Below are 18,271 nucleotides of genomic sequence, written 5' to 3' on the forward strand. Positions count from 1 at the left end.
TTAGTTTAAAACAAAACCTGGCTCATAGATTTTAAGCAAATTCGTCAAACCCTGGAGTAGACTTGATATTTATGGACACTTTTTATTTTTGTTTGGTTTTAGCATCAATAATAAAAGTTACTTAGCAGTTCATGCACAGTGTAGTTGATAAAACAGGTGAAATATTGTTCATAGAGTGAATAGATAACATAGATAGCAAACTGTTATGTCTCTTGTCGGGTTATAGCTTGAAATAGAGATTTCTAAGGAGCTGTGAAGGGTTGTAGATCCACCTCACCCGATATGTACAGGAGAGTTCATTGTGTAGTGCCAGTTACAACCTAGGCCATTGAGGAGCGGTAGCACAGCCCCTGAGTCAACCAACAGCCATGAGTGTCTGTACATTTAAAACGTTTGGGTATAGCCCCCCAAAGACCTCTACTAAACTCGTCTCTGTCCCGCAACTGGGTTCACTTCAAGAGAGTGGCCAGAATGATACAGGTGAGGATGAAGAGGGAGAGAAAAAGGAGGGAAAAAAAGGAGGGGTGAGGTGGAATAAGGGGGGATAGGGTACGGTACGGAACTCCATAATACGCCCTCCATCACCCAGGGGCTATACCCAACCCCCGTGACCACCAGCCCATCGTTCTACTTGCGTCTGCTCAAACAGTACGCCAGCCACTCCCGTTCATCAGCGTGTCCGTTGTCACACACCTCTATTGTGACCGTGTCTCAACGCAAAGCCGAGTCAGGGGGATCAAAGGTGGTGTTACCTGGTCATTTGTTTTCTCAGGTAATCTTTATATTTAATGCATTATGGAGAAAATGCATTCACAAAGACATGACAAATAAATACATGAAAATGTGTTCTAGAGAAAACAGATACCTATCAAATTTAGCTTAAAGTAAATCTGTAGCTAATGCAAGGGCATGGAAGGGATTGAGATTTTCTCTGAACCACATTTCAAGATGTGATTAGGGCTTTATTTTATCACAAAACATGATTTGGTTACTATCTAGCTATCCAAAATACAGATTAAATGGATTCTATTGTGCCAGGAAAACAAAGCCATTTTCTAGGCACTATATTATTATTAGTTATTATTTATATAGCGCCAGCTTATTCCGCAGCGCTTTACAATAAGAGGGGAATTTACCAAATGAGACAATAACAAAATGTAACAGGAACAATAGGTTCCTGCTCAAACAAGCTTACAATCTAGAAGACGTGGGGTATAAAAACACAATAGGAATGGTATTGAGGGTGACAGCAAATAGATATGGTGGGAAAGTAGCAGAACTGGTGAGGTGAGAGTGTGGCTCTTTAGGGTTATTAGGTCCCCCCCCTTCCTTGGGGCCTCCCTCCCGCAGGGCTGATGTCCCTCAGCACTGGGTCAGGCTCCACCCACGCTCCTCCCCCGCCAACGTGAGCCGGCGGGGAAGACCTAATGCGCATGTGCGGCAATGTCCACACGCGCATTAGACCTCCCCATAGAAAAGCATTATTCAAAAAAAATTGTGGTTTCTGTAGTTAAATCATTTGGAAAGTTGTCCTAACAGTATTGAATCATTTGGAAAGTGTATTAAATGATTCAATGGCCATGCGCACATTAGACCTCCTCATAGGAAAGCATTATTCAATGCTTTCCTATGGGGAAAATATCACGTTGGAGGTCCATGAGGACGTCCAGCGTCAGACAACGGACCAAAGTCCTTTGGATTCCGGAAGCCCTCTAGTGGTTGTCTGGTAGACAGCCACAGAGGGCAGACTTAGAGCTGCAATGTAAACATTTTGCACTAAGTGCAAAAGGGTCACAGCACCCAGACTACTTCAATTAGCTGAAGTGGTGTGGGTGCCTGCAGTGTCCCTTAAAGCAACAGCGCGCACACACAAACAAAACACCCCTCCACTATAGGTGCCCCTCTGGAGGTGACTGCAGGAAAGAATACATATGAGTAGAATCTCTGGAAGCAGTTTAAGCAGTGAGTATTGCAGATAGCATGCTAATCTTCCAAGTTAAAATTAATGTAGAAACCACCAATGTCAAAGTCCTGTGACATAGTTGTAGGCAGGGCCGTCTTTCATATTGATTGGACCCTGGGCAAGCATCTGCTTGGGCCCCCTGGGCATGCAATCACTCCCTCCACCCCAACCTAGAGGCAAAACTAATGTAGAGAGTGCCTTGGTGCAAAAAAATTTTTTTCAGGCCTGCCCTGTAGCACAAGAGTAAAGAAAAGATAGATCCCCATCTGTCATACAACTCCTGCGATGCTATGTCAGCTGGGGATCTACCATCCTTGCAGGGTTGTATTTTTGAGCAGTGTTTGTGCAATTGAACGTCAGCATATTATTGTATAGAGTGTATATGTGCATGTAGGGGTGTATTTGTATTTGAATGCAGGGATGTGTGATTGTCTGTAGTGTTTGCTTTTAAATGCAGGTGTACTTTGTGTGTAGAGTTGGTGTTTGTATATAATTTTAGCGTTTTAATACAGGAATGTGTTTGTATGTAATGTTTGTATTTGCATGCAGGGGGGTGTTTGGATGTAGTGTTGTCTTTTAAATGCATATGTACATTTGTGTGTAGTATTGGTATTTCAGCAAACTGGTGTGTTTGTATGTAATGTTTGTGTTTGCAGGGGTCTGTTTGCATGTTGTGTGATTTCTATAACACTTATACACGTACACATTAACACACAGATACACCCATAAGCACACTGACACATGCTCACACCTTGACACATACTGGCACATACACACACACTCAGATACACACCCTTTGACACACAGATACAAGCACTTTGATACACACAGAGATGTACACACATTCAAATACACACATACATAAAGGTATAAATGCAGGGGTGTATATGTGTACAGTGCTAGAGATGGAATGTAGGAGTGTATTTGTGTTGGCATTAAAATGCTGGGATGTATACATTACCAGACACAGACAGACAGACACACACACAGACACTGACACACAGACACTGACACACACACACTGACACACACACGTACACATACAGAGGTATACATACACACAGAAACACTGACACACAGACAAACACAGCCAGATACACACCAGGACATAAACACAGCCAGATATACACACACACACACACACACATATATGTGTACATTTACATATTTTAATCTCTGCCTTTTAGCAGCTCTTGGACAGCAACTCCCAGCAACCTTGGCCAATATAATGTCTCAACTCTGTTCTTACATACCCTGGTCCAGAATTTGGCAAAAGTGACATTTGGAAATGGTGTACAGCCTTTGATAACACTTGATGCAATAATATGTTAAAATAAATACTTTCTACATTTATATTTAATAGGGAACTGCCAGGTTCTTCTATGATTTTTAACATGTACTTATTCCCTGTATGTTACATTACAAACACCAACACTTGAATAAAAGTGATATCAGAAATAAGCAAAACAAAAAACCAAACAATATTTAGCCACCCTCCTGTCTCCTTAACTTTTGGGTACAGAGGAGTGGCTTCCCTGGGGTCCAGTGGGAGCTTGCTGGCCCAGGCTGATGGGAGTCTGCCATTAGCTTTCTCAATCCCTCTCCCCCACATTGCCTCCTGTGGTGTGTACCCCCTCCCCAGCGGCACTGAGGAGGAAGTGATCTGACCTCAGCATGCCACGGAGAACAAAAGGGATCACAGGGCAGTGTGTGAGTATGTATTCAGCCAACCCACATATTACAGGGCCCCGGTCCAGAGCAGCAGGGCCGGACTGGCCCACCGGGATACCGGGAATTTTCCCGGTGGGCCGCGGCCCCCAGGTGCTGCTCTGAGTAAGTATGTGCCACCGGGTGGCCGGTCCGGTGGCACACACTCTGAAGGGGCCGGTCGGCGGCCGCATTCCGCGCTGGAGCCGCCGGACCGGGTGGCAGCCTCGCCGGTCCGGCGGCACTCCTTTCACTAATGCTGGGGGCTGACGGAGGAGGGAGGAGCATGTCTCTGTACCATGCTCCCTCGCGGTTCCTGTGCTGGGAATTGTGGGAACCGCGAGGGAGCATGGTACAGAGACATGCTCCTCCATCAGCCCCCAGCGTGTCTGCATTAGTGAAAGGAGTGCCGCCGGACCGGCGAGGCTGCCACCCGGTCCGGCGGCTCCAGCGCGGAATGCGGCCGGCCCCAGCCCCAGCCCCACTCAATCAGGTAAATGGGAGGGGAGGGGAAGGGAAGGGAAGGGAGGGGAGGGGGGAAATAAAGAGACACGGGGGGGGGATAAAGAGACACAAGGGGGGGGATAAAGAGACACAAGGGGGGGGATAAAGAGACACAAGGGGAGGGGGGAAATAAAGAGACACAATGGGAGGGGGGAAATAAAGAGACACAATGGGAGGGGGGAAATAAAGAGACACAATGGGAGGGGGGAAATAAAGAGACACAAGGGGAGGGGGGAAATAAAGAGACACAAGGGGAGGGGGGAAATAAAGAGACACAAGGGGAGGGGGGAAATAAAGAGACACAAGGGGAGGGGGGAAATAAAGAGACAAGGGGAGGGGGGAAATAAAGAGACACAAGGGGAGGGGGGAAATAAAGAGACACAAGGGGAGGGGGGAATAAAGAGACACAAGGGGAGGAGGGGAATAAAGAGACAAGGGGGGAATAAAGAGACACAAGGGGAGGGGGGAAATAAAGAGACACAAGGGGAGGGGGGAAATAAAGAGACACAAGGGGAGGGGGCAAATAAAACAGAGGGGCACAGTGAAAGGATGGGGGAAAGAGACAGGGGGGATAGAGAGATGGTGGAGGGAGGAAAAAGATACAGGGGAGAGAGAGAGACAGAGAGGAAGAGAGATGTGGGGGAGAGCGAGACAAAGGGAAAGGGTGGAGCCGGCAGGGGAGGGAGAAAGGACCCGGGAGGTCAGCCTGCAGCTCCTCTGCGTCCTTCTCGCACGAGCACAAAGCGTTGCCGCGGTTACCACGGCACCGCTCCGGCTCTCACGAGAGTGAACTCTAGCCCTGGAGCTATGGGCTAGAGTTCACTCTCACCACGAGTTCCTGGTGGTCGCAGTGTTGAGAGTGAACTCTAGCCCCACTCTAGACACACTGCCCCCACACACACACCATACACATTCACACACTGCCCCCTATATACACACTGCCCCCACACACACACACACCATACACATTCACACACTGCCCCCACACACACACACCATACACATTCACACATTGCCTCATACACACAGTGCCTCCATACACACTGCCCCCATGCACACACACACATTCACAGCCCCCCCATACACACATTTCCCCACACACGCTACGCATTCACACACTACACCCCCTCCCCACACACATACACTGAACCTTTCACACACACTGCACCCCTCACACATTGTACCACTGCTCCTATACCCTACTACAGCCCCATATCCCAGCAAACCCCAGGTAAGTTGTCAAACTGTTCTTAAACGGTTTGACTACTTACTCTGTGAGGGGGTCCCGGTGTTCTATCATTCTGCTATACCTGTCAGATTTCTATACCCTCGTCACTTCCGGGGAGGGGAAGCAGCTGGATCCTGTGCTGCACTAAGCTTAGGACATGGGACATTTAGGGTTAATGTTAGGGTTCAAATTAGATTTAGGATTAGGGACTTGTTCACATTTAGTGATATTTCACAATAGGGGAATATCACTAAATAGGGATTTCTCACACTCTATTTTAACCCTTACCCCAAGGGTTAGGGTAAGAATAGAGAGTGAGAGAGGTTAGAAGCACTTACCTAACCCTAATTTGAACCCTCACTTAACCCTAAATGTCCCGTGTGCCTAAGCTTAGTGAATGCACTAACTATTATGAAAGTGTAACACTAGTTTTACTTACCTTCCAGGACCTGGGTGTGGAGGAGTAGCAGGAGTGCTAGCACGCATGTGCAGCACAGGATCCAGCTGATTCCCCTCCCCGGAAGTGACGAGGGTATAGAAATCTGACAGGTATAGCAGAATGATAGAACACCGGCACTCCTTGCACCATAACCACTACACAGAGCAGTAGTGGTTATTGTGCATGGATTTTTTCTTTAAATAATCTACAAGTGCCCCTCCCGGGATCAGGCTCTGGATCCTCCACTGGTATATGACATGTATATTAATGTGTGTATTAGATATATATATATATATAATTATGTCTATTATATTTACACATATATTAATGTACATTTATATATGCATAATACACAGAGAAATGTCATTAATATGTACCATATGTAATGAGCAGATATTGGCCCAGTCTTGTTGCTAGGTAGGTGCACACTCCAGCACAATAACATATTTAAAAGTGAAGAGCGCACCCACAGGACTTCAAAGTAAACAAGATAACGTCAATTTTTTACAGTTGTGCCCAACATACATTCACCATTTCAGTCCCATTACCAAGCTTTCCTTAATATGTCATGGTAGTTGGACTGAAACATTGATTACATGCAAAGGCACATCTGCTTAAAATAAATCAGCACTTTTGTTTATTTTGAACCATATGAGTGCTTTTTTTTACGTTGGAGTAATAATTTTTAATTTTAAGTTCTCTTTTCTAACTCTGTATTTGCACACTATGCTGGCGCGACGCATTATGGGGCTGGTAAAAATTTTTTTTCCAGGGCTGCTTTTAATGCCCAGTCCGGCCCTGCAGAGCAGTATTAAAGGGCTGTGGCCGCTGATTACCTCAGGTGCTGCAGGGGGCCCATGGGGCAGCTGCCTTAGGGCCCCCAGGAGTAACTGGCCCAGGGCAGCTGCCCTTTTGCCCCTCCTTAAAGACGGCCCTGGTTGTAGGCTTAACACAATAAGACCACAACTGAATCCCCATATTTGTGTGCTGAGATAGGTGATTTTAAATAGTCATGTAAAATTAAAAGCTGGATTTTTGTGTGTGTGTGTGCACTGTTCCTTAATCTGTATTTTGTATAAATTTTTGTCTTTACGACAGCTCCACTTCTGAGAAATGCATGCGTTCTGGGTGCCCCCAATTCCCCCTTTTTCCAGCTAGTTATCCAATTAGCTATTGATATCATAGTGTACTCGGTCTATGCAAAGCTCTGATACTTTTTAACATATCACTATAATAATATTGCAGGCAGCACTTTATTTAACAGGAACTTCGCTGCAGTCTCTAAACTAAACCATTTATTGTTGTAACCATTATTCTCAATAAATTTTAGAATGTTTTTATATATTAATTTTTTTTGTAAATATTATACTATATCTAATTTCACTCCTTAGGAGAAAAGCCATATCAGTGCAAGCTCTGTGATAAAGGCTTTGCACAGAAATGCCAATTGGTTTTTCATAGTCGAATGCATCATGGAGAAGAGAAACCATATAAATGTGATGCGTGCAATTTACAGTTTGCAACCTCTAGCAACCTAAAGATCCATTCAAGGTCAGTAAAACACACCCAAAGCATGGTTAGACAAACTAGCTGTTATTGGAAAGAGGCATACGTTTTTATCAGGTTATGGCACACTGCCACCATACTTCTAGACTGGTGGAGTCTAATATGCTATAAAATACACCTTTGTTGACATTTTTTTTCCTCTAGTATAAAGTGCAGTGATCCATTAAATTGAGGCAAAGCTGCATAGTGCCCTGCAGATCCAACCGCACAGAAAATATAGTCGGCTGCTCTATGAAAAACAGCATATAGTCCGCATAGGCAGCCACTCGGTGTTCAGCCTCCCCCAAGCGGTGCCCCATAATTTCCCCGTCACGTCTGACCGCCTCGGATAGGGGGCATCCCTGTCTGGTGCCCTTATGGATGGGGAAAGGTTTCGTCAAGGCGCCGTCGATGCGTATGCGTGCTGTTGGGGTGGTATATAGCGCCGCAATCCAAGCCCGCAGGGTAGGGCCAAAGCCCATGTGTCGTAGGGTTTCTGCTAGGAAAGTCCAATCCACTCGGGTTAAAAACTTCTCGGCGTCAGTGGACAGGAGTATCACCTCCCTCTCGGTGTGTCTCGCGTGATGTATGATGTTAAGGGCCCTTATGGTGTTGTCTCTCGCTTCGCGGCCCGGTATAAATCCGACCTGGTCAGGATGGACCAGGTCCGTGAGGATCCGCATGAGCCGGAGCGCCAGTGCCTTCGCGAAGAGCTTTAAGTTTGCATTCAGGAGTGAGATTGGCCAGTAGCTTGAGCAACAGGCCGGGTCCTTACCTTCCTTTGGAATGACCGTCACTGTAGCAGTGAGAGTATCAGAGAGGAACCGTCCTCCTGTGCTTATCGAGTTAAGCCCTGTAAGGATTCTTGGTAGCAGGATGTCTTTAAAGGTGGTAATGTATGTAAGCGGGAGGCCGTCTGGGCCCGGTGCCTTGTGGGGTTTGGATTGTTTTAGGGCTGCTGCCAATTCTTCCAGCGTCAGGGGTTGTTCCAGTTCAGTCGCTGACTCAATGGGTATTGTGCGTGCTACGTGCTGGTCCAGGTAGTCCGTGATGCCTAGTAGGTGTCGTGGGGCCGCTGCCCCTCTCCTATCTTGTGTTTGATCATATAGGTCGGTATAATAGTCACGAAAGGCGTCTTGGATGCCCCATGGGAGCCTAGTGATGTCTTGGCTCCTGGTTCGTATCTTATGGATGTGTTGCTTCATTCTTTTTTCCTTCAGCATTCTGGCCAGCAAGCGCCCACTTTTGTTCGAGTGTTCGTAGTAGAATCTGGCTGACTTCCTGAAGGTAAGATGGAGCCCCTTGGTAAGGATTTCACTAAGCTCTCTACGTGCCTCTGTGAGTTGTAAGTATGTGGCGTCGTCTAATGTACGTTTGTGGTCCTGTTCCAGTGTAGCTATGCGTTTAGTCAGTTCGGTCATGTGTCGTGTCCTGTCCCTCTTGCGTTGGGTGCATTCTGATATAAAGTGTCCGCGTATGACAGAGTCAAAAAGAATTGTTTGGGCGGCTTTGTCGGTGAACCCTACGTCATTTAACAGGCTTTCATTTAGTTTCCAATGCCGTTCACCAGGCTTACAGAGTGGGGAGCTCGTAGTGGCATACACCGGGGCATGGTCTGTGTGGTCTATAAGTCCGATGTTCGAGTCCTGTAGGATTGTCAGGTAGTCTTGGGCTATGAAAATATAGTCGATGCGGCTGTAGAGTTTGTGTACAGCCGAGTAGAAGGTGTAGTCCCGATTGTCTGGGTGAACCGCCCTCCAGCAGTCCACCAGGCCCAGTCGGTGTAACGATCGCAGTGTCGCTCGGATGCAATGTGTGGGGATCGTGCTGGTTCCTCTTGAGGAGTCGAGGCTTGGGTCAAGGGGTAGGTTAAGGTCCCCTGCCACTACAAGTAGTCCCTCTCTGAATTTTTCTAGCTTGGTCAATGTTTTGCCCAGGAACGTATGTTGTTTTTTATTTGGGCTATAGAGAGACGCGAAAGTATGTGTGGTCAGCTATGGTGCCTTTGAGGAACAGAAACCTTCCACCTGGGTCTGATTGCTGAACTGTGCAGAGGAACGGGACTGTATGGGAGAAAAGTATCGCCACACCCGCTTTCTTCGAGTCCGGGTGGTTTGAGTAGTAGGCCAGGGGGAAGCGGCTATTCCCTAGTTTCGGTGCTCCTACGCCCCTGAAGTGCGTCTCCTGCAGGAACGCTATGCTTACCCTCTCCGACCATAGCCTCCGGAGAAGGTGTGCCCTCCTCTCTGGGGAGTTCAGACCTCGGACGTTATTGGTCCAATACTTAAGGCTTGCTGGCCAGAGCTCCATCCTGCTCTCCCGGGGGGGAGGAGGGGGGGAGGAGGGGGGGAGAGGGATGTAGCCCGTTGGACATATATTTTCTCTTTACTACTTAAACTTAGGGTTATCCCCTGTCTAGATTCACTTGTACACACCCCAGTCCCGGTGTTGAACATTACGTTTTTTCTAGTTATAGGGCAGTAGTCACAGAGAAACGAATGACCACCTGATGAGTATCTTTTGCAGTAAAAGCTATGAATGGTGTTCTGTGGGACTGCTTTGGCAATATCTGACCACCATTGGGGCTCTAAGATGGGTTTCCTGCTGAGAGTAGAAAATATTAGAAACCTTTCTCTCTCCTTAAACTTGTTCCTGATACTGCAGGCACAGTTGGTAACTGTCCTTCATGCTTCGTGCACCCTGTTACACATTAGCAGGGGGGTTTGTGATTGAAAGTAGTCAAAGTAATCTGTATAGCTGCAGTTTCATCCATTTTCCTGACTGGCTTCCTCATGTAAAAAATCATAAGGTTTTTTGTTTTCCACCAGGAAGCACAGTGGAGAAAAGCCATACGTCTGTGATAGATGTGGCCAGAGATTTGCTCAGGCCAGCACGCTGACTTATCATGTTCGTCGGCACACAGGAGAAAAGCCGTATGTTTGTGACACATGTGGGAAAGCGTTCGCTGTCTCAAGTTCTCTTATAACTCACGCAAGAAAGCACACAGGTAAAAAGAATGGGTGTATTAAACATGACTAAATATTTACCTATTGAAATACTCACTACTACACTACAAGAAAATACAAGGTCGGTCCACAGTAAATGTAAAGATTAAGTAATTACTACAGCCTTTACAGAAAATCTTACCATAAAGGAGATGCATTTTGTTCTTTTAGATGCTATCTACTGTTAAAGAAAATAATGTTATAGTATTATTCCTATTAAATGGTTTGTTTTGTCTTTTGAAAACACTACATAATGACACCTCTGTTGTGACTGCTTATTTTTTGTCTGACAAAAGAGATCAATATGTCAGCAGTATAGACCTAATGTAGTCTCATCCATATTACCTTTTATTTGAAAGCAGTCATTATGTAGTTTGAAGGAAGATTTAAAATGACATTAGAATCATCTTGATAGCTTAGATTTAAGTTCATCCTAACAAACAATTTATCTGGTTTGATATGCGGTCTTTAAATTGTCATATATTGACTAAAGAGAAAACACCATGTGGCCTAGTCGTTCATTTACAAATTTACTGTAAACCCTGATTTAATTTTAATAGAGGTAAACACGATTCTGCTCATGTTCAGTTAGTGAGCTGCTGTTGTGTACTTGACATTTCAAGCACACAAACAGCATCACACTGATCCCTTTAAAACAAAATGTGAGCAGACATGCATATGATGTCATGCACACACATACTCATATTTCTCCAGTTTACAATCCCCGTACCGCCTCTAATCTCTCCAATATTCATTTTTCCTCAATCTGATTACCATCTGCTGGCTTTTGACATCAGCACACCCAGGACCCAACTGACACCACCCTCTGCAAATCAATCTCACAGAAACCTCCAATGTCTTGACCTAGAGCAATTATCCACTAACCTCCAAGCTCTCCTTTTACCTATCTCAAACCTCACCTGTCCTAGCTCTGCAACCTCCTTCTACAATTCCACCCTCTCCTCTCAACTAGACATCATGGCACCGCCTACAATTAAACGCAGCAAGTGCCCCCAACAACAAGATGACTCGATACCTCCAAAACTGCTGAACGCTGTTGGAGAAAGTCTCACTCTTCATCTGACAATTTCACACTTTTAACTCTCTTCTTCACCCTGTTGCTCCTCCTTCAAATTTGACCGTCACAAACTTTGCAACTCCCTTTACTGACAAGTTCATCAGGGAAGAGATCTCATCTCACTCCTTCCCCTTGCAATATTTCTCCCAAGCTCACTCTTGCTGCTGTTCGTTGTTCATTCGTATCTAGTACACCAAAAGAGGTTTCTGTTCTGCTCTGGTCCTCCAGCCCCACCATCTGCTCCCTGGATCCTTTTCCCTCGGATCTCATCCGTACTCTGTCTCCTTCTCTTCCTCTGCCTCTCACTAACATTCTTAATCTCTCCCTCTACTCTGGCATATTTCCATCACCCTTCAAACATCCAACTGTAACCGTGATTCACAAAAAAAAAAAGCCCAACCTTGACCCTAACTCCCCATCCAACTAGCGCCCTATCTCGTTACTGTCTTTTGCATCCAAGATCCTTGAAAGAGTTGTGTATGCAAGATTGACAGACTTCCACGAGTCCAACTCTCTGCTCGACCCGATCTCCTGGTGCTTCTCCTATCTCTCCCAGTTCTCTTTCAGTGTTTCTTTCTCTGGCTCTGCCTCTTCTCCCCAACTCCTCTCTGTTGGTGTCCCCTAAGGTTCAGTCCTTGGTCCTCTACTGTTCTCGATCTATACTGTACTCGCTTGGTAAACTAATCAGATCGTTTCCCTTCCAATATAATTTCTATACAGATGACACGGAAATCTACCTGTCCTCTCCTGATTTCTCCCCGTCCCTTTTGACTAGTGTCTCTGACTACCTCTCTGCTATTTCTAACTGGATGACTGCCCACTTCCTTAAACTTAACTTTTTCCTCCCCCAAGTGTTGCTACTCCTGTGTCTGTCTGTCTCCAAGTCAACGGCGTTACCATCAGCTCCACCATGTAGGTTCGCTGCCTAGGTGTTCTCTTTGACTCCAGCCTCTCCTTCACCCCTCATGGTCAGTCTATATTGCTAAATCCTGCCAGTTTCATCTCAGAAACATTGCGCGCATCCACCCCTACTTAACGCCAGATGCGACTAAGGTGCTGATCCATTCCACTGTCCTCTTTCGACTTGACTACTGCAATCCACTTTTCAGTGGTGTTACATGCTCCCAACGTGCGCCGTTATAGTCTATAATGAATGAGGCTCATCTTCTTGTCCGCCCGCACTTCCTATGCCTCGCCCCTCTATCAGTCCCTACATTGGCTTCTCGTAAGATAAAGGGCTAAATTTAAAATTATGGTTCTTGCTTTCAAATCTCTACATGATACTGCACCCACCTATCTATCCTCCTTAAGACACAAGTATGTCCTGTCTAGGCCCCTACGCTCTGCCGAAGACTTTAGTCTATCTTCTATTCGTACTCTGATGCATGCCTTCAAGAGTTCTCCGTTATACACTCATCCAGTCTCCACTCCTTAAAAAAGTCATTAAAAACTCACTTCAAAACAAAAGCGTATCAATTCAACTGTTAATAGCTCCAAACTGATTCCTCTCCTTCAACTGTCATTACTTCTCTAATACTATCCTTCTCTTATGTGTCACTTTACCACACTCCCTCTAACATGGCCCTCAACCACTCTGTTCCTGTGCGTCCTACTTGTCTGGTTACAATTACTTGTTTGTTAGTCCACCCTCTCTAAAGTGCTACAGAATTTGTTGGCGCTATATAAATAATAATAATAATAATAATAATGGGGTGCCAGAGACTGGCTGAGAAATCTTAATCTATTCCTGGTTTGTAGGAAGATCTCTAAAACTGTAAAAATAGGAAGATTACATGTGAGCTTAAAAGTTAGATGGAGCAGTTATGGTGTCTCTTTAACCCCTTGGGGATGGAGACAATTGTACAACTTCTAACCAAAAGTAAAACTCACATTTTAGCCATAATTTACCTCATTCATATTAAATCTACCCACACTTATTATATAACATTTTGTTCAGGAGAAACTGGGCTTTCCTTTCACATCAGATATTTATATATGAAAAAATAACTTAATATGAATAAAAGCAAAAAAAAAAAGTTTGACAAATGACATTTTTTTTAACTGTGAATGTCATAATGCCGTTAACTTTTACTGCAATAAAATACACATATATATTTAAGCTGTGATGTGTGTGTATGTGTATGAGTGTGTGTGTGTATATACATATATACACACACACATACACAGATATATACATCACAGCATAAAAATATGTGTATTTTATTTCTATATATATTTATAATTTTATTTTTCTTAAATATAAGTTGGGGATGTACCTGACAACCCAGGCAGTCACCTAGCAGTCATTCTTGCGGATACGAGCCAAGTGATCTCTGTGTCATCACGATTGGTAACATGGGTGAGTATCTGTGCTGGAGGGAAGGCCTGAGTTTTAGGGCATGGTATGCTGCCCTACAGCGTTAAAGCCCTCCTTTTGTAGGACTGCATAGCACGCTATTTGTTGGGAAGGGGTTCAAGAGAACTGGGAAGATAGGAGTTGTGCACCATGCAACCCTGCAAAGATGTTGGTTCTTATAAAACTACACCGTTATATAAATTGATCCGCAAACCGTCCATTCCATGGGAAAGACGTCATGTAAGTTGAACTCATCTGGTACTCAATGGTTTAAACGTCAAATAGAATAGATTATATAATCTGTTTGTTGCAGGTGAGAAACCGTATATATGTGGAGTTTGTGGAAAGAGCTTCATTTCCTCTGGAGAACTTAACAAACACTTCCGATCTCACACAGGTCAGTGAATTTTCTTCTTTCATAAGTCTTCTTTCATAAGTTTCATTTAGTAAGCATCACACTTAAAACGGGTTGTCTCTGAAGAGAAGTAAAATTATTCTACTATTCTGTATTAATTAGTTAACACTGATTCTGCAAATGTAACTTAAAGGAACATGCCATGCTCCATAAACACTGCAGCTTATTGTGGTTTAGTGCAAATAGGCTATGGGACTACAGAAAACTCTGTCAAACTCTTTTAATGTTGTTTGAGGATACAATGCACTCAAAGCCCCTCCCTACTGCTTGATGTACAGCAAGCATGTCAAACTCAAAGTCTAGCCACATAAACAAGGTTTAAGTTTATGTGGGTTGCAAAAAAAAAACACCTTCAATTTTCATAGAAACATAGGTTTATTTTTATATATAAGTACAGTATATAAAAAAAACAGCATCCCCCTCTACTAAACCACAGCACCACCCTCTCTTAAATCCCAGTCCCCCCCTCTATTAAACCACAGCGCCCCCCTCTACTAAATCCCAGTCATCGTCCCCCCGCCACCCATTTACTAAATCCCAGTCCTCCCCTTCTACTAAATCCCAGCACCCCCCTCTTGCCATCAAGCAGACTCCACTCACATTGCCGCTGCCAGTATGCGACTCCGGAGTCCGGCCTCTGGTATACCCCAAATGGCGCCGTCCATACCCTGTGCCAAATCTGATCCTCCCGCTACTTCTTGAAACCCTGTGAAGGTGGAGCATGTTGATGTCACGTCGGAATGTGACGTGGTGTTGCATGTCTCCATGCACCTCCAGGTACTCCACTGTCCAGTCGCAGCCAATGCAACACTGACCCACACACACACTCACTGACAGACACACACTAACACACACACACACTCAATGACAGACAGTTACTGACAGACAGACACACACAGACACTCACTGACAGATACTCATCGACAGACACTCACTGACAGACACAGACACTGCCACACAGACACACACTGACAGACACACACACAGACACACTCACTGACAGACACACACTCACACACACACAGACACTGACAGACACACTCACACACAGACACTCACTGACAGACACACACTCACTGACAGACACACACAGACACTGACATACTGACAGACACACACACACACACACTGACAGACACACACACGCACACTGACAGACACACAAAAACACACACACTGACAGACACACACATTTACACATTCTTGCACACACATCATTTTCTTTATTGCGCCCTACCTTTGGGAGCCAATCTGAGTCCTCTCCCTGGGGTGCAATGGGGATCTTCTATCTGCCAGTATGCGACTCCGGAGTCTGGCCTCTGGTATACACCAAATGGCGCTGTCCGTACCCTGTGCCAAATCTGATCCTCCCGCTACTTCTTGAAACCCTGTGAAGGTGGAGCACGTTGATGTCACGTCGGAATGTGACGTGGTGTTGAATGTCTCCGTGCACCTCCAGGTACTCCACTGTCCAGTCGCAGCCAATGCAACACTGACCAACACACACACACTCACTCACTGACACACACACTCACTCACTGACACACAAACTCACTGACAGACACACACACACACACACTCAATGACAGACACCCATTGACATACACACATACACACATTCTCAGACACACACACTCACTGGCACTCACTGACAGACATTCACTGACAGACAGACACACACTGACACTCACTGACAGACACCCACTCACTGACAGACACACACTCACTAACAGACACACAGACACTTACTGACAGACACACAGACAGACGCACTCTCTGACACAGACACGCACATTTACACATTCTTGCACACACATCATTTTCTTTATTGCTCCCTACCTTTGGGAGCCGATGTGAGTCCTCTCCCTATGGTGCAGTGGGGATCCTCTATCTGCTCCTCACTGCTCCCTCGCGCGGTTTAGTGATGCCAGCTTCACTACAGAGGGCGTACACGAGGGAACAGGAACACTGAGCCAGGTAAGTTTAGCAGAGTAGGCACCTGCAATGTGGGGAAAGCAGGTGCCTACTCTGCTATAACACTAAGCATGTACTCACGGCCCGCCGGGACGCAAAGATGTCCATTGTGGGCCACATGCGGCACGAGTTTGACATGATTGATGTACAGAATGGCACCAAAAAAGGTTAATGGCAGTGTGGGAAAATCCTGATAAACTCAAAATTTTCCTCCATAACTTAGGGCAAGGAGGGTGAGCTTTGGGTGCAGAGAAGACCTCCACTTTTTGTAAAATTGCGTGAAAATTGCCTTGCACCAAAAAAATGGCCTTGCACCAAAACTACAAAAGAAAGCTATGGTTTGGAGTGTCTTTAAATTGCACATCTCTTTTGAAAACAATATATACTTTTCTCACATTACAGAAACATTCAGTTTTTTAAAATCTGATAGCCAAACTTCACAAGACTTTCTGGGAGCTAATTGCAATATTTATGAAAATACAATTGATTGACTTTGATTTATGGTTTTGTTTTTCAATGTCCTTGTTTCAGGAGAAAGACCATTTGTCTGTGAATTATGTGGGAATTCATATACTGATGTCAAAAATTTGAAGAAGCACAAGTTAAAACTGCACAGTGGTGAGAACAGTTTAGTCTTACTTATATGAATTCTGTAAACCAGGCAATTAAAGGAGAACCATTACGTAACATTTAATATTATGTTTACTTATCCGCCATATTGAGCAAATTTCTAAGCTCGGAAAAATAAAATGAGAAGTAAAAATTTACTCTGCTGCAGTAAGCTCTATCATTTTTAATAGCTCAACCCTTTTATTTTGTTGAACATAGCATGTTGATTAAAGAAATATATCAGGATATTTAATATTCAATGATGCCGTTTTCAGAAAAGTGATGTGTCCCCATTGAAACAATTAAACATCTAGTCACTGTTTTATGACTACTCTTTTTCTGTTTATAAAGTTCTAGTATGCGGGTGGCCTGATCCCTGCTGGAGATGCATTATGTTCCACTGTTTGTTGCATAAAAGGCAATGTATGGTTTTGTAGTTTTAATGTGTGCTAAATAAACAGAAAAAGAAGGTAAATATGACATAACACTCAAAATAATAAGCAGTAACGGTGAGGAGCTGGCATATCAAGGTCCCGGTTGCAGCTGGGGACAAAGGGTGTCATGTTTTGCACGTCCTATCTGTGTGCATTCTTTGGTCGATGAGCCCAGTTTGTCGGTGCCGTGAGACCCAGCGCCGTGAGGAACGCTGCGGCATCCGCGGGGGATTTAGCTCTATGGACTCCATCGTCGGTGAAGGTCAGTGAAGGCCATCAGTGTTCTTGAGGCAGACCAGCGGTACACAATACCTGCAACAAGCAATTGTTATGATAGTTTGCATGGATTTCCACCATAGCAAGGTCAAACGGGTAAGGTCCTGGTAAAAGGTGAGGTGATGGGCCTCAAAGTCCAGGGGTGCTTTGTTTCGTATTGCTGACATTATCTTCTGTTTATCTGTGTTAGTCTGGAATCTTACGATTATGTCTCTTGGGGAGTCAGCTGGCGGGGGGAAGTGGTGGCGTTTTCCCCCCATACTAGATAGCCCCCTTTTTAGCTCCATGACATCTTTTTCCGTAGCCTGTACTCAGGCCGTAACTGTTTGTACCTCTGTTTTCATCAGGGCCATATCAACATTGAAGGGTTTCCTGAGTTTCCCATACAGGTTGGCAATGTCGTCTTTAGTGGCTAAATTAGGGGTTTGTATGTCAGTGGGCCTGGGTAGTCGAGGCCTAGTTGGCATTGCCACATCCTCAGACAGGTCTGTGGAGGCCTCCATGTCGGCTTGGTCTGTAGTTTTAGCCCTAGGCGTGTATTTTAGCAGTGTGCCTCTGTCTCTTGCCTCATGAGATGCCCCTGCAGGGGTCGTTGGTTTTGTTCGGCCCTTTTCTGGAGGTTCTGTGTTTCTTGCTGGTGGAGGTGAGTCCAGGGGCGAATATGTGTACAGGATTCTAGAAGTTTGGCGTGTTCCGCGGTGGCCTTCAGGCTTTTCAGCCTGGAACTGCGGCGGGTCG

At 45.1% G+C, this 18,271-nt stretch overlaps 1 protein-coding gene across 1 annotated transcript in view; it reads left to right on the forward strand.

The window, feature by feature from the left end:
- Positions 1-18,271, forward strand: part of MYNN (myoneurin) — a 28,451-nt gene that overhangs the window by 9,196 nt on the left and 984 nt on the right. The window contains exons 4-7 of the mRNA XM_063442644.1: positions 7,233-7,392; positions 10,215-10,393; positions 14,139-14,222; positions 16,746-16,832. Coding sequence (XP_063298714.1) covers positions 7,233-7,392; positions 10,215-10,393; positions 14,139-14,222; positions 16,746-16,832 — 510 coding nt within the window. The remainder of the gene's footprint in view (positions 1-7,232; positions 7,393-10,214; positions 10,394-14,138; positions 14,223-16,745; positions 16,833-18,271) is intronic.

The sequence above is a fragment of the Pelobates fuscus genome, chromosome 2, assembly GCF_036172605.1.
Source record: "Pelobates fuscus isolate aPelFus1 chromosome 2, aPelFus1.pri, whole genome shotgun sequence".
NCBI lineage: Eukaryota > Metazoa > Chordata > Amphibia > Anura > Pelobatidae > Pelobates > Pelobates fuscus.